The sequence below is a fragment of the Pseudorca crassidens genome, chromosome 3 (genome assembly GCF_039906515.1).
Source record: "Pseudorca crassidens isolate mPseCra1 chromosome 3, mPseCra1.hap1, whole genome shotgun sequence".
Lineage (NCBI taxonomy): Eukaryota > Metazoa > Chordata > Mammalia > Artiodactyla > Delphinidae > Pseudorca > Pseudorca crassidens.
In genome coordinates, this window is record NC_090298.1 from 77,159,496 (window position 1) to 77,180,559 (window position 21,064).

The 21,064-nt window shown below is 39.7% G+C and overlaps 3 protein-coding genes across 5 annotated transcripts in view; 1 reads left to right on the plus strand and 2 right to left on the minus strand.

The window, feature by feature from the left end:
• SKIC3 (SKI3 subunit of superkiller complex) overlaps nt 1–8,982 on the minus strand; it is a 158,309-nt gene extending 149,327 nt beyond the window's left edge. For 2 of the 3 annotated variants that reach the window (XM_067731255.1, XM_067731254.1), the window contains exon 1: nt 8,729–8,980. The gene's annotated coding sequence lies outside the window, so the exon portion shown is untranslated. Of the gene's footprint in view, nt 1–8,728 lie in introns of all 3 variants that reach the window. The other variant, XM_067731261.1, reaches the window with a different exon arrangement.
• On the plus strand, nt 8,869–18,061 carry RFESD (Rieske Fe-S domain containing). Its single transcript, XM_067731271.1, has 4 exons — nt 8,869–8,997; nt 14,626–14,801; nt 14,912–14,946; nt 16,974–18,061. The coding sequence occupies exons 2-4, from the start codon at nt 14,627–14,629 to the stop codon at nt 17,235–17,237; spliced, it is 474 nt and encodes a 157-aa protein (XP_067587372.1). The 5' UTR covers nt 8,869–8,997; nt 14,626; the 3' UTR covers nt 17,238–18,061.
• A 95-nt stretch (nt 18,062–18,156) lies between these two features.
• SPATA9 (spermatogenesis associated 9) overlaps nt 18,157–21,064 on the minus strand; it is a 74,222-nt gene continuing 71,314 nt past the window's right edge. Inside the window, 1 exon segment of the mRNA XM_067731270.1 lies at nt 18,157–19,795. Coding sequence (XP_067587371.1) covers nt 19,508–19,795 — 288 coding nt within the window. The 3' untranslated portion in view covers nt 18,157–19,507.

The following is a 21,064-nucleotide window of genomic DNA, read 5'->3' on the forward strand; positions in this document are numbered from 1 at the left end:
GAGTTGGTGGTGTAGTTCAAGATCAAGAGTAGAAGACGAGGCTTCCCTGGTAGCGCAGTGGTTGAGAGTCCGCCTGCCGATGCAGGGGACATGGGTTCGTGCCCCGGTCCAGGAAAATCCCACATGCCGCGGAGCGGCTGGGCCCGTGAGCCATGGCCGCTGAGCCTGCGCATCCGGAGCCCGTGCTCCGCAACGGGAGAGGCCACAACAGTGAGAGGCCCATGTACCACAGAAAAAAAAAAAAAAAAAAAAAAAAAAAGAGTATAAGATGGATGTCCCAGATGAGCACTCAGGCAGACAGAGTGAATTCTCCAAATTCTCCCTTCCTCCACTGTTTTGTTCTATTCAGGCCCTCAGTGGATTGCATGATGTCCACCCACATTAGGGAAGACAATCTGCTTTACTCAATCTACCAATTCAAATGCTAATCTCATCCAGAAACACCCACACAGGCACAGGCAGGAATAATGTTTAACCAGACATCTGGGCTGCCCATGGCCCAGTCAAGTTGACATAAAATTAGCCATCACAAGAAACTATGAGGGGACTTCCCTCATGGCACAGTGGTTAAGAATCCACCTGCCAGTGCAGGGGACATGGGTTCAATTCCTGGTCCAAGAAGATTCCACATGCCGTGGAGCAACTAAGCCTGCGAGCCACAACTACTGAGCTCACATGCCACAACTACTGAAGCCCGCATGCCTAGAGCCTGTGCTCCGCAAGAGAAGCCACCGCAATGAGAAGCCCGCTCACCGCAACGAATAGTAGCCCCCCCTCGCCGCGACTAGAGAAAGCCCACACACAGCAACAAAGACCCAACGCAGCCAAAAATAAATAAATAAAAAATAGGGGCTTCCCTGGTGGCTCAGTGGTTAAGAATCCACCTGCCAATGCAGGGGACATGGGTTCGAGCCCTGTTCCGGGAAGATCCCCCCCCCCCACACACACACACAAAAGAAACTATGAAGTCTCATAACTTCACCCCTAGTAAGAATCGTCAATTATGCTTGCAAATTTGTTTCTCTTCCTTAAAGTGCTCTAAATGATCTATCACTTCATCTAATTCTTTAAGCACAGAAGGATATAGATGATTGAAAATTCAGCCTGTACCATCATCCATGAGGTTATACTAAGAGAAAGGACTTGGGTAACGCAAACTGGACATTCAAGAATCACAATGTAAGCTGTGACCTTCATTCCTCTGGCCAATAAAGTCACACCACTGTTAAGAGCATTAGAATGGTCCCATTGTAAATGATATAGCGAACATTTCCTCAACCAGCTGGATGAAATTTTTTAAGTATATTTTGAATTTTTCTTTAAGATTTTTACTCTTCACTGAGCATTTATCATTACACTATATTTTTTAAATGTAGCCACTGAGAGCCTGCCCTAGGCCAGCATGTCCAAGTATACTTTGTGAAGCAGCAGGTGCTTCCATATTAATATATTCTAAAGGAAAAAAAGAGTTTCATAGTTAAATGTTTGGAACACTAGGTTAAATAGGTTTCCCTCTTTTTTTTTTTTTTACGCTTTATTATAAAATATACAGAAAACTTGAAGAATAATACAAAAGAACACCCACATATTCACCACTGAGATTCAACAGTTGTTAACATTTTGCCATCTTTGCTTTCATCCATATTTTTGGTTGTTGATTTTGAATAACTTGAAAATTAGTTGCAGACATCATGATATCATTACACCTCACCTCTGAATACCTGAGCGTGCATCTCCTAAGACATTCTTGCATAACCACAAAAGCATTATCAAAAAATTAACAATAGTTCCCTAATATCAACTAATATCCAGTCCAGATTCAAAAATTCCCTCTTGTCCTCAATATACTTGAATAGATTTTTTTATAACTATATATATATTTTTTAATTTATTTAATTTATTTTATTTTTGGCTGTGTTGGGCTTCATTGCTGTCCACAGGCCTTCTCTAGTTGTGGCGAGTGGGGGCTACTGTTTGTTGCAGTGCATGGGCTTCTCATTGCAGTGGCTTCTCTTGTTGCAGAGTGCAGGCTCTAGGCGTGTGGGCTTCAGTAGTTGTGGCTCACGGGCTCTAGAGTGCAGGCTCAGTAGTTGTGGTGCATGGGTATAGTTGCTCTGCAGCATGTGGGATCTTCCTGGACCAGGGCTCGAACCCGTGTCCCCTGCACTGGCAGGCGGATTCTTAACCACTGTGCCACCAGGGAAGTCCTGCTTCATGTTTCATGATAATATTTGCTATTTAAAAAAAAAAAGATAACTCAACCTTTCTTACAGCATAATCTTTAAAAACATTTTTTTAGTTGAAGTATAGTTGATTTACAATATTATATAAGTTTCAGGTGTACAACATAGTGATTCAAAATTTTTATACATTATATTCCATTTAAAGTTATTACAAAATATTGGCTGTATTCCCTGTGCTGTACAATATATTCTTGTGGCTTATTTATTTCATACATAGTAGTTTGTGCTTTTTAATCCCCTACCCCTAACTTGGCTCTCTCCCCTTCCATCTCCCCAATAGTAACCACTAGTTTTTTCTCTACATTTGTGAGTCTGTTTCTGTTTTGTTATATTCATTCATTTGTTTTATTTTTTTAGATTCCACATATAAGTGGTAACAGTATTTGTCTTCCTCTGTTTTATTTCACTAAGCATAATACCCTCTAGGTCCATCCATGTTGTTGCAAATGGCAGAATTTCATTCTTTTTATGGCTGAGTAATATTCCATTGCATATATGTATCACATCTTCTTTATCCATTCATCTGTCGATAGACACTTAGGTTGCTTCCATATTTTGCCTATAGTAAACAACACTGCTATGAACATTGGGACGCATGTATCTTTTCAAATGAGTGTTTTCGTTTCCTTCAGACATATACCCAGGAGTAGAATTGCTAGATCATATGGTAATTCTATTTTTAGCTTTCTGAGGAACCTCCATACTGTTCTCCGTAGTGGCTGCACCAATTTACATTCCCACCAACAGTGCAACAGGGTTCCCTTTTCTCCACATCCTCGCCAACATTTGCTATTTGTAGACTTTTTGATGATGACCATTCTGACAGGTATGAGGTGATATCTCATTGTGGTTTTGATTTGCATTAAACATTTTTAATTGACAAGAAGCATAAAACAGCTTGTAGTCCTAGTACAGGTTTGTGTACTCATAGGACTCCTGATAAATTCTGTTTCACATGATTCCCATCAAGAAAGGTATATGGTGGATTCATAGTTTAAATGCTGTATTATTGAGCATATCCCATGTGTACTATGTCTACGAGAACAGAATCTTATGCTTACAATTTTACAAAAAATCTGATGACAGAATTTTCCATAAAGCAGTTTCTGGCTCTACCATTTCAAACTCTGTTTTTCCTCCAGCACTCCCATACTTTCTGAGCCAGACATCACAGCACATATTCACATGTTAATAGAACCCTAGTCCTCACCTCCACGTCAGCAAACGAGGAGAGTCATTACAGTGGACAGTGGGAGTATTTTTGGAAGCCATTTCTACACTAGGACAGCCAGCAAAAACATAACTATACACAGAACTGGATGCAAATTATATAAATGATCCCACTAAACCCATGTATTTCCAACTCAACTACCTCTTAGCCAAATTCCTAAAATGCCTGAGTGACAGAAGGAAAAGAGACAAAGGCCTTAATCCATTTAAGTTAAATCATCTCACTTCTGTACATTTTACAGAAATATATGACCACTATTCTTTTCCCTCTTCTCTTTCCTTCCTGAACAATTCAGTCCTAAAGCCAGCAGGTGGGACAGAGTAGAGACCCATGCTGGCTGGCTGGGGGAGTGGGGTGACGCACACTGGCTCAGAGTGGGGTGAAAGCACGAGTGGGGTAGATGTCAACATGGTGGTGGAGTGAGTCTAGCTTGTGCTGAGCGAGAAGGGAGTGGAGTGGCAACCCTACAGGGGCACAGAGTCGCCTCTGTGATGTTCCTGCCAAAAATGCATGACCTGAATCTAATCATGAGGAAATGTCAGACGAACCTCAATTGAGAGATATTCCACAAAATAAATGTCAGTGTCATGAATGTTAAGGAGGGACTGAGGAACTGCCCCAGCCAAGGAAGCTAAAGAGATATGACAACTAAAGCCAACTTGATTCTGAACTAGGTGTGAGGATTAGATAGTGGAAATATGTCAGTGTTAACTTCCTGATTTTGAGGGTTGTATTGTGGTTCTATAGAAGAATATCCTTTTTTTTTGTTGGAGGAAACACACACTAAAGCATTAGGGGCTGATGGGCAATCAGATGGACAACATATTCTCAAATGGCTGTTTGGGGGATAGAGTTCCCTGTATTACTTTTCTGTAATTTTGTATGTTTCCAAATTACATTAAAAGGATATAAAGGACGACCATGTGAACACATTACTAGGGTCCCTTAGGATCTTGGAAAGGGCCCACAAATGCGAGGGGACCTGAAGCATAAGTTTCATTAACCTCACTGCCTCTAACTGCAGCAAATATTATTCTACCCAGTATTGTCTGAAAGGCCAATGTAGCAAAAGACATTTTTCCTATAATATAGTCCTTGCCTTAGTTATGCCTGATTTCTGAGGTCTTTGTGGCCTCCCTATCTCTGCTGAGTCCCAGTGTGGTAGAATAAATATGTTCTGAACATGGTTCAAGGTCAAGGAGCAGCAGTCTGCACCCTAAGGCCCACATCACCTAAGGCTCTCTGGGCTGTGCCTTTGCTGGGCCCACGTAGCTCTGTGCATATTTGCTAAGCCTGGCTTGGTACTAATGGCCCATGTTTTGCTTCAGGCTCAGGGCAGACTACCCTGGTGTTCACTGACTACACTCCTTTCTCCACACCCCACTTATGGCCAGCTTGTGTTTCATTTGCTTCATGCCCAGGACTTGGAGTTCCACCTGGAAGACAGAAATCAGAAGTGAGCAAGAAGCCTTCTAATTTTTTCTTAAAATCTCCAACCTTCACTCCCTTTTTGGTACGCTCAGCTCAGCCCCTTCCTTCTCCTTTCTACAGATCTGTGTGCCTGCGGAGTACAATCTCACCTGTCTTCTCAAGAGGACAGCTCTAAGGCAGAAGGCAGCAGTTTAATTCAGGAGACTGTTAGCAAGTCCATTTGCCTGCACATTTAACCCACTCCAATCTAGATTTTTATTATAAACACAGCTTACACTTTGATCACTTTCTGTATCTCAGTTGATTCCAAACTCAGGCAGGAAAGAAACGTGTTATTTATTGGGTCCTCTCAAAATCCAACACAAAATCACCTTCCAGAGTGATGACAGCAGATAAGAAAAGAAGCAGAGTCATTTGAAATACATTTTAGGAAACAGAATTGACAGAACTCAGTGCTGGATTAGATACACGTGGTTTTAGGGGTATCCCTAAAACCAGCTCGTGTTCAGGGATTCACTAAAAGGACTCATGGGACTCATGATATAGTTCTTCTCACGCTAAGATTATTACAATTACAATGATGTTGTAAGGATACACAGTTGGATCAAAGGAAAAAGAACACAGGTGGAATATGGAAGGATCCATGTGCAGGCTTCCTTATACATGCTCCCTCTCATGAGGGGTCACACACAGCTAGCTCCCCCTTCCTCCAGCAATGAAAATGCAGAAACATGTATGCAATGTTTCTGCCCAGGGAAGCCCATTAGAGACTCAGCACCTAAGGTTCTTATTGGGGGCTGGTCACATAGGCACCTCTGCCCAGCATATATCAAAGTTCCAATCTCCCAGAAGGAAAGCAGGCTGTGGTTAGCATGAACCATACTGTTTGTACTGTTTAGGCACAGTGAGTCACCCTTATTGCTCAGGGAAATTTTTATATCAGTGTAGGAAACGTTTACCAACCGAGTTCCCAGATGCCAGCTAAGGGCCAACCTTGCCAGCAGAGCTTTTTAAGGACAGTAGTCTCAGGTCAGATGTGTTAACTGTTCTGCATAGGAAGAATGAAGAAAAGGGAGATCTCAAGTATGGCATTTAGGTTTCTACCTTAAGCATGTGAATAGACAGTGTTGTCACTTATGGAGATGGAGAAGGCAAAGGAAGAACAGGTTTATGGGACAAATTTAGTATTTCAATTTTGAACATATAAAATTGGAGATACCTGTGTATGAGACAGCAGGTTAAACTGTGCTGTTGTAATTGTAAACAACCTTAAAATTTCAGTGGCTTAACACCACAAAAGTTTATTTCTCACATTAGTTACATGTCTTTTATGGCTTGACAGACGTTGGTAAGTTGGGGGTGCTGATGGAGGCTCCACCATCTAGAAAGTCAACTGTGACAGAAAAAGACACAACTGATGAGGTCTCATATCTGCCCTTCTATGCTTCAGTCTGGTAGTGACAGCCTCAACTGCCTATAGGTGGGGCTGGGAAATGTGGGCTAGTAGACGGGATGTTTGATGAACACCACTGTTTCTGTCATAATATCCAGGTGGGAATATTACGTAGGAATCCACACACATGCATGTTGTTCAGACTTTCATTTTCAAGTTGTAAGCAGATAGGTGGTATATAAAGCCACCATCACTTTCTCATGATCATAATCCCAATGGCCGAATACAGGCAATGTTATCACCCTTTTCTGGTTTGAAGGAGTAGGAAATCCAGATTAACTGATACTCTTCAAGACTCCCTGTAGTGAAACTAGCAACATACAAAGGTTTTCACTAGCTCACAAGATGGACTTTGGCTTAGGACTGAAGGCAGTTTTTGAACCTCTCTGAAGGAAACGTTTGGTCTCAGAAAAGCTCGCCTAGAAACAGCTTGCTGCTAAGAGCAGAGCAGGGGGCTCACAAAGGTGGGAAGGGCCATCTGAAACTATTTATAGACAAAGATATTGAGGGGCAAGATCATAGAGGGAAAGCTGTTTTGGGTGACTGGGAACAAAACTCCTGCCAGGGCTACCACTAGGTGTCACTAGTAGGAAAGGGAAGCCTGAAAGAACAAATGGAAGGCACTGACACAAAAATTGGTTCCAAGGAGAGATGTGGAAACTGCCCCCAAATGTCCTCAGGTAGAACTTTGTGGAAGTGTTGCTCACACTGGCTGGAACTGTTCTACTGCCAAGAAAAGAAAGAAAGGGGTTGGAGGGAAGGAAGGGGAGAGGGAGGGAGAGAGGGAGAAAGGAAGGAAGGAAGGAAAGGAGGGAGGGAGGAAAGGAAAGAAAAGGAAAATGACAGTAGGAATCATGAATTTTATTCTGAACTGTAATGACTTTCAAATGGACTTTATGGGTTCCTGCTGTTAACTCACATGCCTGTGCCAGCTAGGCTAGGCACACACCCAATTGTGCATGTGAATCTCAGAAGTGGAGAGGGGTAGTTTATTCTGCCTCCCACGACAGCTTTCTAAGCATTTCATGTGACCAACCACGTTAATACTTTAGGTAGAGATAAAAGAAAGTGTTGCATTTCTCTCTCATTCTTCTTGGGTACCTAAGAGTGCTTATCTACTGAGGTCTCCAATTGATTCAAAATCATATTTAAAGGTCAGTGGATCTAAGATGTGTCTTATTTTAATGCCCGAATTATGCCAAAGAAAAAAAGAAGTATTTTTCATTAAAAATGGCAAATTTATTTAGTCCTTCAATGACACAAGCCGAGGATTGCTAACACGCTCCACGTGCCAATAAAATAATTTGGGACAGCTAAGAGATAATGTAAATTATAATAAATCCAAACATATTTTATTATCACTTTGGTAAAGCGATTCAACAAAACTAGATGGTTAATTTGTACTTGGCTCATTGAAACAAATGGTCAAAAAACGAAATTATCCCATAAAATATGACTGTCACCCTGAAACTATACTGAAAGGAATAGAAATAGCACTGGAGACAAATCCATTATTCTGAGCTTCTCAATCTTTTACATGTTTTGGCTCATAGAAAAAAATGGCATTTGTATGGCATACTGGGGTAAATGAATAAGGCTCTGGGGCTTCAGCTGCCCCTGGCCCGTTAGGCCTCTCAAGGACCTGAGATCAGTATGTCAGCATATTAAATATAGATTGTGGGTTTCAACCTTAAGGTCACACTGGAATCACTTGGGAGGTTAGAAAAAATATGTCGATTCCCCCACCTCCCATGACCCGTGGAGATTTCATTGGTTTGGGCATCACGAGTCCCAGGTGACTAAAGTGGGACCAAAGTTAAGAACCACTGCATTAGGAGATAGCCAAGGAAACTTAAAAAACCTACGAGACTCATCTAGCTTCCAACTTTGAACACAAGTATGAGGTGTGTGGGTTTTGTTTTGTTTTGGTTTTGTTTTTTTCTCAGAGAAGTATAAAGAGAAAAAACAAAGTTGCAAAGTTCAAAAACTGAAAGTGAAACCCATCTCCCCCAAGTAACCACTCTTAATTTTTTTAAAGCTTATGTATATATCTACATATTTGTATCTCGAGAAATAATTTTTATTTACACCAAAGAAAGCACATTCTAATGTGCTCTTGAGTATGTGGCTACAAAGTAATTCACATGTCTACACTGTATTTTATTTAACCACTTCCCTGTTGATGCCCAGTTGAGCTACTGTCACTCTTTCCTTGCAATAAACATCTTTATAAATAGATTATATGCATCGTGACGAACTTTGGTAAATATTTTTATAAGCTAAATTCCTGTAAGACCCCTGAGTGAGTTTAAAGTCTGGATAAACGTGGTGAGCTCAACAAACATTTAAAAATAAACTGATGGCACCTACGTTTGTCAAACACGATTAAGACTGTCAGTTCGGAGGTCCCGGCGGAGCGCGGGTGGTTGGCGGCCGCTGTCAGATGGGGTCGTCGGCCAGCTGAACCCCAGATGCCGTCCCGGGGGCGGGGTCACGCGCGCTCGAGTCACGTGGGCAGCTTCGTCCCGCCCCGCCCCGCGGAGCTCCACGCGGTGGCCGGAGCCCTGGCTGGCTCAGTAGCCTCACGCGGGAGCGCTGCAGCCGGGTCTCGCGGAGGTGGAGCAGGTGACTTGAGGCAGGTAAGTTCTGATTTGGCCGCGGGGTTGGGCGGCCGGACGCCGGGCGGGGCTCACGAGGCTGGCTGCTTCCGGCCGGACGGCGGGCCCGGGCTCGGGCTTCCGGCGGCGGCGGCGGCGGCGAGTTGGAGCAGGCGAGGGCGGGTGTTGTGTGGCCTTTGCTCCCGGCCCTTCTGAGCACTGCAGCTCTGCCGGCCTCGATGCCGCGTTCCTTAACCGTTAACCCCCAGCGCAGGCTTCCGCCCGTGCACTGCGGGGTCACCGCGCTTGTTCACCGTCGAGTCTGAGCCGCACCCTGGACCTGCCGCCTCCGTGGGCCTTTTTTAACAAGCTTTCCTGGCATTTGTGCTCTCTCACTCGTGAAAACTGCTCCAGGGTTTCTGCAGCCCCAGCCGTCCTAGTTATCCGTCTCCTGAAGTCTGCAGGCGGAACGATCAGCCACATCTGGACAGCCACGCTCGGGCTGTCTCTGCGGTTTTTCAGCGCCGGTCGGTCTGAGAACTGCAGGCCGTATTTACTCAAACGTTAAACACAGCTTGAAGTCCTCGCTCAAAAGCTGTCAGAGCTTGCAGCCCTTAGAAATGGCCGCGACCGTGATCTCAGCGTTTCCCACGCTCCGGCCCTACTCTAGACACTTGACTATGGAGAGGCATTTATCCCTCACCACCGCCCTACGTGCAGGGGTTTCTTATAGCCGCTCACCTGCAGCGCAGCGAAATTAGGCGACTTCTTCCAAGTCACGCAGAGCCGGGATTTGAACCCAGGTGAGCGCACCTGGTGCTCAAAGATCTCTAATATCACAGACGACAGTAGGTCCAGGGTGGCTGCGCAACTTGACTAAATTATTAGGGAAGTATTCTGTTTTAAACATTTGTTGACACGACTCTTGCACATTGGCGTTCCTAAATTTAAAAAAATTCAGGACCATCATCTTCGGATATATACATGGTGTATACACACACATATCTTTACTAAAAGGTTTTGTACCTTCAAGATAGTTTACCCGCAGGCCACCTATTTTTATAAATCCGTGGATGCTACTTAGATAAAATGTTAAGATTTATATATCAGTGTGCGCAAAGTTTAGATTCATAATATCTCGGTTTGAATCTTCACTGCTATTTTGTGAGTTTGGGCAAGCTTTTGTTAAAGAAGGTCCTTTACCCTTAGTTTCCTCATCTGGAAGATAGGCATTTTTCTGAGAATTAATGAATTCATCTATGCAAAGAGTCCAAGCACTTGGCACTCACTGAAGGATAGCTAGTTTTATCTGTTATTATTCTGCCATCCAAAGCAATATAAAACTAAGGCATTTCTCTTCTCTGAACCTAAAAGCAAGGGTGTCACCCTGGAGCTATGCATTCTGATAACGTGTAGGCCAAGTCTCCAGACTCGGTAAAAGCAACTTTGTGCTTTTGTGCTCAAAAAGAATAACAAATTCCTTTAATTTCATGTTTCTTTTGTCCCACTGCCTTCTAGAAACTTAAGTTATGCTTTTTAAAAATTCAACCTGAATAGATTCCCTATGCTGGAAAGGTATCTAATAGAGACAGAGGATCCATTTAGCTAATTTGTAATTTTATGTGGTGTTAGCACCTTTAGAAACCTAATTTTAGGCACAGGCCAAAAAATATTTCTTGAAGAGAACTGTGGAATAAAATGGCTCAACATTTCAGAAGGCAGTTTTCTTAATCTGGCTCCCATACTGGGTAAGCCGTTTAATTTTTCACTTTCTTTTTATTCTGTTAAGATTCTACTATCTTAGGGACTTCCCTGGTGGTGCAGTGGTTAAGAATCCGCCTGCCAATGTAGGGGACATGGGTTCAAGCCCTGGTCCAGGAACATCCCACATGCTGCGGAGCAACTAAGCCCGTGTGCCACAACTACTGAGCCTGCGCTCTAGAGCCTGCGAGCCACAACTACTGAGCCCGCGCATCACAGCTAGTGGAGCCTGTGTGCCTAGAGCCCGTGCTCCACACGAGAAGCCACAGCAATGAGAAGCCCACACACCGCAACAAAGAGTAGCCCCTGCTTGCCGCAACTAGAGAAAGCCCGCACACAGCAACAAAGACCCAACACAGCCATAAATAAATAAATAAATTTATTTATAAAAAATAAAAAAAAGATTCTACTATCTTAAAGTTGACTCAAAACAGAGGAAATGTGTGGGAGCATATGAATAGTGCATCAGAGTAACAGTAATTAAGGTGAACACACTGACTCGATGTATGAATGGACTGTGATATTCACAATATTTAAGAATAATATGGGTGTTAATTATAAACAGTCACCAGATATCATAAATAAATAGAACCACCTATGATGCTTAGAGGGAACAATTATTTGAAGGATGAGATAATACTTTCCTAAGCAAAATTAATCATATTTCTCTGAAATCTTTATCGTTTAGCCCCAGCTTTCTCTGCTCATTTATCAGCCCCTGCAAAGTTGCCTACCGTTTTCCTCAGTTGGGGGAGCACCCTGCAAAGACTTTATGTTCTAAGAGACTTAAACGAGGAAGGATAATGTTTGGTTCTCATATATTTAGGAGTTGGGTAGAACTTAATTAACTTCTGATGCTACTCCACATCTCATGTGTTTTGTTACTGGCTTGATACTAGTATTTCTTTTCCAGTTTTTGCCTGGAAAAAAAAAAAGTAAGAGAACTATTTATTTATTTCCTCCTGTAGTGGCAAGTCTTGAAATAAGCTGTACAAAACTTTCAAATAGTCCATTCATGACCTATGTACAGGCACATTCTCTGAGGATAGAAAGTACCATTTTATCCCTTTTCTTGGATTTTGGATCATTTGCTACATAAATATAAAGTAGGATACAAATATTGAAAAAAAGTAATTTTAAATATAAGACTAAATGTAATATATTGACATTTAAGAAAATTTGTGTTTATTATCCCCTTGCTTTTCTTTGTAAGTTTTCCCTATATACATTTATCCATGAATAATATATTTAGTTTTGCCCCTTTTCCCATTTGATAAAAATGGAAGCATACTCTGAATTCTTAAAATTTTTTTCATTTGAAGTTACGTTTTTGAAATTAATCCAGCTTGACGTAGCCATACATTTTTCACTGCTAAACAGCATTGCATTGAACGAGTATAAAAATTATCCATTCTACTGTTGATGGATTTTGAGTTGTTTCCTGTCTTTTGCTGTTATAACCATTCTTGTGCATGTCTCCTGGTGTACCTGTGCACACTTCTCTGGAATACAGCTGCAGTGGGATTACTGGGTCATGAATATGTTCAGCTTTGCTAGGTAACGCCAGACTGTCGCAGCTCTAATTTATGTCATCACTATATCAGTTGCTCCATATGCTCACCAATACTTGTTATACGTTTTTGCCAGTCTGTTGGTAGAAAATAGTATCCTATTTTGACTTTGCTTTACATTTCTTTTGCATTTTCCTACTAATGAGGTTGAGCATCTTTACGTGTGATTATTAGCCATTCAAATTTCCTCATCTGTGAAATATTTTTTCACGTCTTTTGCCTATTTTTGTAATGGCTATTTGGCATTTTCTTACTTGTTTATAGGAGTTCTTCATATATTCTGAATCTTAGTCCTTTGTCAGTTATATGTGTTTCATAGTCCATATTTTTCTTGTTCTTTAGCCAATTTCCCCCTCTTCTCTTTTCAGTTCATCTGTCTGTTCCCATTTTTCTTATCATTGTTGCCCCTCTGTCTGTTCTGTCACAAAATGTGATAAAGGCTGCACATCCAACGGTGTGGAGTAAATGTTACCACCTGAGTAATTTGTGTACTTTGAGTGCCTGCCAAAGTCAAGTAAAACCAGGTAACCAATTAGAGATGTTGTAATCCAGCCTCTGGTCAGCCATGGCTAACCCAGAAAATCTAAATGTTGGATGTACTTCAAGAATTGTATTAGACCTTATTCCCTATTGATACTCCCACTCCAAGTGATTCTGTTGAATTCTGTAATTTGAAAACTCCCAAATTTATATCTTTACTGATTCTCAATGCTAGTCTCATATATCTGACTTTCGACTTGATATCTCCCTGGATGTCTTTTAAGTACCTCAAACTCACTATGTGCAAAATGTAACTAGTTCCTGATTCTTCCCTTCCTGCAAAATATCATTCCTTTCTCAGTCTTCCCAATCACATTCACAAACCATGTAGTTGCACAAACCTAAAACCTGGGAGCTATCCTTTATTTCTGTTCTGTTGCTCCTTCACTGTAGTTCATGAGCCCAGCCTCTTGTGCCTCACTCAATTTTCTTAGTGGGGAGAGGAAGGAGCTTTGAATTCAATGTATAAAGGAAAGCATTACACAAATCAGGTTTAGGAAATAACAGAGATGTCAAATTTGTACACTGAAGTTTGCATTGTTAACCCTTGCTCCAATTATTAGGAGATAAAGGAAAAAGCACAACCCTTTGAGTGGCCTCAATTTTTGTCTTGTGATTTTTATTGCATTACATGCAAAGATTCAAAATATACTCTTGCCTAGGGGAGAAAGCTCTTTGTCAATCCTAAGATACACGGTTCTTTACACTTTTTGAAAGTTCTGGACCACCACAATCTCTCTCCTGAGATAGGGAGAAAAAGCAGGAATGTTTCCAGAAACTTTGGGATAGCAACCCTAATGAAAAGAGGATAGGAATAATAGGACAGATTTCGAATTAGAAGTGGAGAAAGAACAAATATAGAAATTCTTGGCAAAACAGGATATATAGTTTTATTCAGAAACTATCACAGGAAAAAAACTTAAATACCCTCATATGGGAGGCCCTTGGGAAAATCCTCTACATGGGGCCTTAAATGCCTGACAATGATATATCTTGATGTTTCCTTCTTATGGAATTAACAGACTATGGCTATGTTCTTAAAGTACACAGAAGTCTCTTTGAAAGGGTTGCTTTCAAAGAAATAGGCTGAATATCTGTGCTAAGAAAAAATTATATTTAGAATACCTACAACTTCTCTAAAATTTATATACTTCTATAAATTAATTGAGGAGAAAGTCATCTTTTTGAATGCCCAAATAAGACAGAAGTAAGTAATGACATTTTCTGTGTGAGTTAAGAAAATGGAAGACATCCATTCACACTTACCCCCTTCCACTAGAACACAGTTACTTGGTGGATCTATAAGAGCTGGCTGCCCACTCCAGGCAAAACCAAGTGAGCCACGTCAACCAAGGGGTCCAAGACTATTCAGACTATTGAAAACTCCTACCTTCAGCAGAAGCTGAAAACAACATGGATAATACGCAGATGTTGTTTACCACTGAATTTGAGAGGGAATAAAAGGATAGTGATACTTTAGTGTCTGTATCTTCAATATCTGTTCTGAAATATCTAATGCAATGAAGTGAATCAAGTACTAGTCCAGCCTCAAAGTAGGCAGTCCTCCCTAATTTTGGCAAGTTTTAAGAGCTCTAGCTGACAATCATGACTAACTATAATCCAGTATTTATTTTTTATTTTATATAGCTACAAAAAAGTACCTCCATCAGTCTCAGAGAAATAAGTCTTCTCTTATGATATGATTATCTCTGTGAGTCAAGTGTAGTGGAACTAGTGAAGACCACCTGTAATTTTTTTTCTTTCTTTTTTTGTTTGTGGTTTGTTGTTGTTCAACTAGCATGGATCCTGATGGCTCTGAGCAAGATCCTGAAACGAAGAAATATTCTTCTGTCTGTGTTGGCAGAGAAGAAGATATTAAAAAATCTGAAAGAATGACAGCTGTTGTCCATGATAGAGAAGTGGTCATTTTCTACCACAGAGGAGAATATCATGCTATGGATATTCGCTGTTACCGTAAGATTTTATTTTTCATTTGTAAACCTTGTATTTGTTTACTATCCACGAAACTTCAAAATTTCATTTTTTTTTTTAGTGACTAGATGTAATATTCAATTCCTTTGCAGACTCAGGAGGACCTTTACATTTAGGAGAAATAGAGGTATGTAAGATTAAATCTATTCTCAACAAACTCAGATGTTTCCTATTTATATTCTTACTATATTTACAGTCTCTATTCAAAAATAATTTATATTTGGGTTTGAACTACATATATATATATATATATTTTTTTTTTTTTTTTTTTGCGGTACGTGGGCCTCTCACTGTTGTGGCCTCTCCTGTTGCGGAGCACAGGCTCCGGACGCGCAGGCTCAGCGGCCATGGCTGACGGGCCCAGCCGCTCCGTGGATGTGGGATCCTCTTGGACCGGGGCACGAACCCGTGTCCCCTGCATCAGCAGGCGGACTCTCAACCACTGCACCACCAGGGAAGCCCTTGAACTATATTTTAATGCTTTGAGTACAATTACCAATATTCTAGGAATTCACAACACTACAATGTAAAGAAAACCATTTTATAGGTAAATATGAAAAATATGCCTGTCTTCTGACCTAGCAAATATACTCCGAGAGATCTACCCTGCATATTATTGCACAAATGTTTAAGTATATATACACTTACCTATATATATACTAAAGTATATATATGTATATACTATATATATATATATATACTTTAGTATATGTATATATACTAAAGTATACACACACACACACGCACACACACACACACACACACACACACACATATAGGAGAGGTTCAGTGTAGCGAAAAGTTGAAGGAAATCTAAATGTTTTAACAATAGGAAACAGTTTAAATTATGAATAGCCATGCTATGGAATAGTATACAACCATTAAATTAATGAGGCATGGGTTGTCAACAATATATTTTTGAGTGAAAAAGGCAAGTTGTAGAATAATCGGTCTAATGAGATCCCATTTTTTAAAAATAAAAAATAACATTCACTTTTTACTTTATACACTTCTACATAGTTTGAATTTTTCCAATGTGTATATATTACTTTTATGATTTAATAAAGGTATAAAAATATATATTTTAAGAAAGAAGTAACACTGTGAAGGCTTAACTGAGGAATGGGGGCAATGTCTTACTTCCTTGCATTCTCAAACCAGCTGCCTAATTTCCTGTTTTCTACTTCATGAAACTTCTCTCTCTCCCCTTCTCCCTCTCCCCTCACTATCTCTCTCTCTCTGACTGGTACAAAGTACATGCTTAAATTTAGTGTTCCACTCTCTCTACACTTCATATCTACCTAGTTCCACACCTGTCCTCATGTTAAAACATGTGAGTTTAAATTATGAATGAATTTATGAATTATGAAACTGTTGTTTGCTGACGGTTCTGTCAGGGGAGGGTGGTACAAAACAGCATTTCTGCACTTCTGGTGTAGAGATAAAATGTAAGCATCTGGATGATAGCGTGGAAGAATTTCCCTCAGTTTCAGACCATAATGAGAGCTGAAAGACTACTCAAAGTGCGGTCCATAGACCATCAACACTGGTGACACCTGGGAGTGTCTTAAAAATGCAGAATATTGTGCCCTGCTCTTGGACTATGGAACTTAAACAAGAGCTGCCTTTAAACAAGATCCAGGTGATTCCCATGCTTTTTAAAATTTTAGAAGCACTGCTTTAAGACAGTTAAAAGTTGGGAATTAACTACTTTGGATCATAAATTGCTCTTCAGTTAACATATGCACTTATGCCTTTAGTAACCTCTCTTGAAATTACATCTGAAGCTTACCATTCTTCCACCAGCTAGTGAAAATTCGTTTGGAAGCACTTGAAGCCCTTTCCCTATTTCTGTCAAGAAAGTGACATTAATATCTAACAGATAACAACACACTGCAGTCACATGGTGTAGTTGCCTGAGCTAGTTATCTTCTGATAGAGCTCTAACAAACTGGGTTTCTTATCAGCTGCAAAAGGAACTTGATGACTGCTAAGATTAGATTCTGCCTTATGCTGAATAATTTGTAAATGGCAGGGAAAAAGAGAAGCCTGTTTTTTAACCTGGTGCTTCTGCAACAGATTCTGTTCTGAGCCTGAGGTTTATTGTCAACATTGGAAATGTCATATTATAAAATCAATTATTTCTTTCCCCAGGAATTTGATGGACGACCATGTATAGTTTGCCCCTGGCATAAATACAAAATTACTTTGGCCACAGGAGAAGGACTGTATCAGTCTATAAACCCTAAAGATCCATCAGCAAAGCCCAAGTGGTGCTCCAAAGGAATAAAGCAAAGGATTCACACGGTGACAGTGGACAATGGGAATATTTATGTGACTCTTTCTAACGAGCCTTTTAGGTGTGACTCTGATTTTTATGCCACTGGAATCTTCAAAGTAATTCAGAGTTCTTCCTGATAAAATTTTATGGCAATGAAAAATGTTGTATATGTTTTGAAAGTATTTTTAGAATAACCTTGCTTCAATACCAAAGATGATTAACTTTTTCCAAAATAGGCACATTTATTATCTTTAACAATCATATAAATGAAAGGTTCAAAGCACATGTACTTAGTGTGATGTAAGGATCATCATCAGGATGTACAGAATACATTTTAGCCAATCCTCTGGATTGATTGGAACCTGAAGGTTATAGGTTTAGAATAAGCGTTTTAAGAAGGATGAAAATAATTTAGAATAACCAAAGTGAAGAAAGGTTAAAAAAATTAGATCTACTAAGAAAAACTTAGGGGAAAATCCCTACTTGATATAGCAGACTTTATCATGGTAAAATTTTAATGTATACAAAGTAAACAGAATAATAAACCTCCACCACCCACCTTCAACAATTACCAGCATTCTTCCATTCTTGTTTCATTGATGCATGTATTCACCACCTCCCCTACTGATCGTTATAATTTTTTTTAGGTAAAATTTAAACACACTGAAATACTTAAATCTTAACTGTTCAGTTTTTCCAAATATATAGCAGACCATTTACACTTAAAAAATACCTCCCAAAATGGGATCAGTTTACATGCTGAATTTAAAAACAAGAACTTTAATTTGCCTGACATCAAAACCAAGTAAACTTTGGCTCCGTTTCTCTCCAGTCAAGGCAGACAGTTTCAAAGTAAGGAAGATACAGCTGCTCCCCAGCCATAAGAGATGTGAAAGTTTCAGCGAACCAAAGTACTTTGAATGCTTATATGAAATTTTCAAATAAAGTTTTTTTAATTTTATTTTTATAGAATTTTGTGCATGTGTGTACAACTAAGTGTTTCATGTAAATGTTATAGAGAGAAGAGATATAGGGTGTTGTTTCTCAGAGTCTTCTGAGTTCATAGGCAGGGTTGATATTAAGTTGGTTCACCCTGCTTTTTCTATGCCAGTTATTTATGGCCAACGCTGTTCTGGTTGCGTCGTGCCCACACTGTACTATAAAACCCTGGGTACTGATCATCTAAAACTCAGCAGCACATAGTAGAATGTAAGAGTAGGTGGGACCAGAAGGAACTAGGATGCACAGATTATCAATTCGGAGTGAGAAAAGCTGTTTGTCAAAATTGGAACTTAGTTTCAAACCACAGTAATCTTCTTAGTGACATAGAACTGAATTAAGGCTTAATATTCTAAGGGGCCCACCTGGGTCCTTTCCCTTGGTTATTATTAAAATAAGTGAATAAAGTATGTATCATTAAGGCTGTGCTTACAGAGCCCTTTGCTACATATTATTACATTTTTTTTCTGATGTATTGCTACATGCTACCCATATTCCAACACTTGCTATTCATTAGACGACTAATGAGCCAGGGCTGGGCTTTTTATAAATACTATTTTTGGCAGCAGCTACTCATCAGGTACAGGAAATGTGCCATCTCTGGGATGGGTACATCCCAGCCTATTATATCAGGTGCTAATCCTCCAGTGACTTAACATGTGTCCAGATTTTAAAATGCATGGAGGAAACCAAAGTACCTCCTGCAGGCAAAACCAGGACCCTGGTTTGCAGGGCCAATCACAAGCATTTTTTCTCAGGATCCAGTGGCAACAATGAGTCATATGGACTTGGCTTCTGGTTCTTAATTTGTTCCTCTAGATGTGGAAATTAAAAATGTCATGTCATGTCCTGCTCTCATATACAGACCTCATCAGATTTGTAAACAATATTTTGTTTTATAAATTTACATCTATGAATTACAAGTTCTTCATAACTTTACAGATGAGTTTTAAAATAACTGATAATAGGCAGACTGAAACTATACAGCCTGTAGATAGAAAATATATATATCCTTTTATTATCTCTGAAAAAGATATGTAGCATTTTAACAGGGAGGGTTTTTTCCCCTCCCAGATAAGTAATTGGAGAGATACTCTAAATGAGTCTCTAATAAAAACATAAACATATTATAAACATGCCCATATTATAAACCATAGCATAGCGTCTAACCCACCAATTTTCTGGTTCATTAAAAAATATCCATAGTCATATATACTACATCGATTATTTTATTTTCTCCACCATATAAATACTTGAGAATGACATTTTAGCAGTAGTCCCCCCGACCGTTTTTATTTTTTCAAAGCAGAGCAGTTAGAATATGAAAACTAGTTTCCTAATTTTGTCAGATGCAATGTCATTAGATAACTCTTAAGCTCTGTTCAGTGATATTTAAGTTCAGATTTGCTCATTCATTCATTTCAGTTGATGGGTCAAACACAGAATGTAAAACCTGGATCTTATTCCTCAACTTATTAGCAGGAAGTCTGGGGCGATCTGAAATATTCTCCAGCTTCTCCGGTAATGACCTGTAAGGTTTTGCTTTGATTTCACCTTCAGGAAACAGAGGCTCAGAAAGCACAGGCTCAGAAAAGGCTTTTCTAAGATTTTCACTCTCCCCTCTGTTTTGCCTTATGGATTCTTCTTCTTGGAAAATTGTCATTACCTTCTCCAGCACAGCATTAACACAGACTGTCTAATAATAATAAAAAATTTTAAGTAAGGTTTCTTTTTAAGCTACTAAACTTACAGATAAAAATCCAATAAAACATTTAACATAAAGTCATCAATCTGTATATTCTAAGAAAGAAGCACTTTTGGGACTTCCCTGGTGGTCCAGAGGTTAAGACTCTGTGCTCCCAATGCAGGGGACCCAGGTTCCATCCCTGGTCAAGGAAGTAGATCCCGCATGCTGCAACTAAAGATCCCACGTGCTGCAACGAAGATCCTGCATGCTGCAACTAAAACCTGGCGCACTCAAATAAATAAATAAATATTTTTTAAAACATCTAAGCGCTTTCTTCCAGGTACCCCTGGCACATGATAAACTTGAGGAGATTGATTCCTTATTATAAATACACCATAATCTAGAAAGAAAATTAAAACATAGTATGCTTTAATAAAGACATGCTTTATATTTTCCCCACTTCATTAGATGTTTTACATCTTTATTCTCTGATTTAATTAAATGAAACTTTTCTGAAACATTTTCTGAGAGATGGAATTTGTCCTCAAACATGTTAATATCTCAAAGTAGGTTTTTTGTTTTTACATTTTCCCCCCTAGACTTTGCTTATACCAATTGTATGCAATTGGAAGGGCATAAACATTTTGGCAAGAATTTAGTAAGTTAATGGATCAGTGATTTATAAGCAAACTTGTGATCCATTTTCCCTCAAAAAATGCCATTCAGTACTTAGTGTGTCAAAACAAAGCACACAGAGAAAAATAACTTCAAAAATTGAGAATCACTAAGAGCTGTATCTGTTAAACCTATAAGTTTACTGATGAAGATGATGATGCCAAGTATTTAAGGCAAGCAACAAGAATAATAAAATGTATAAAATATGAAAACACCTAAACTAGCTTATTTTACCAAAGAGATGCCTCCCAGGTGACATAATAGGCTATAAATGCTTAGAAGGTTTTTCTGAAGAGGGTAACAGAGAAAGGATTCAGGGCCTTGGCTTGGATAGCCTTTTTTTTCCTGACCTCCTTCCTCCTCTTTTCTTGCCTGTCTCCCACTATAGAATGGGCGGACACCAGATGCTTTCCTTCACTTCCCTGTGTTACTGTATGGCAATGTGACCCTGTTCTGGCCAACTAAAAAAAAATGTCTGCTGTGGAGGAAGATAGGATTTTTGGAAGAGTTCTTCCTCCTTTTATATAAAAAAGACTCTGTCTTTTGCCTCTACTATCTCCTCCCTCTTGCTTTGGACACTGATATGGATATAAGGCCTGAGCA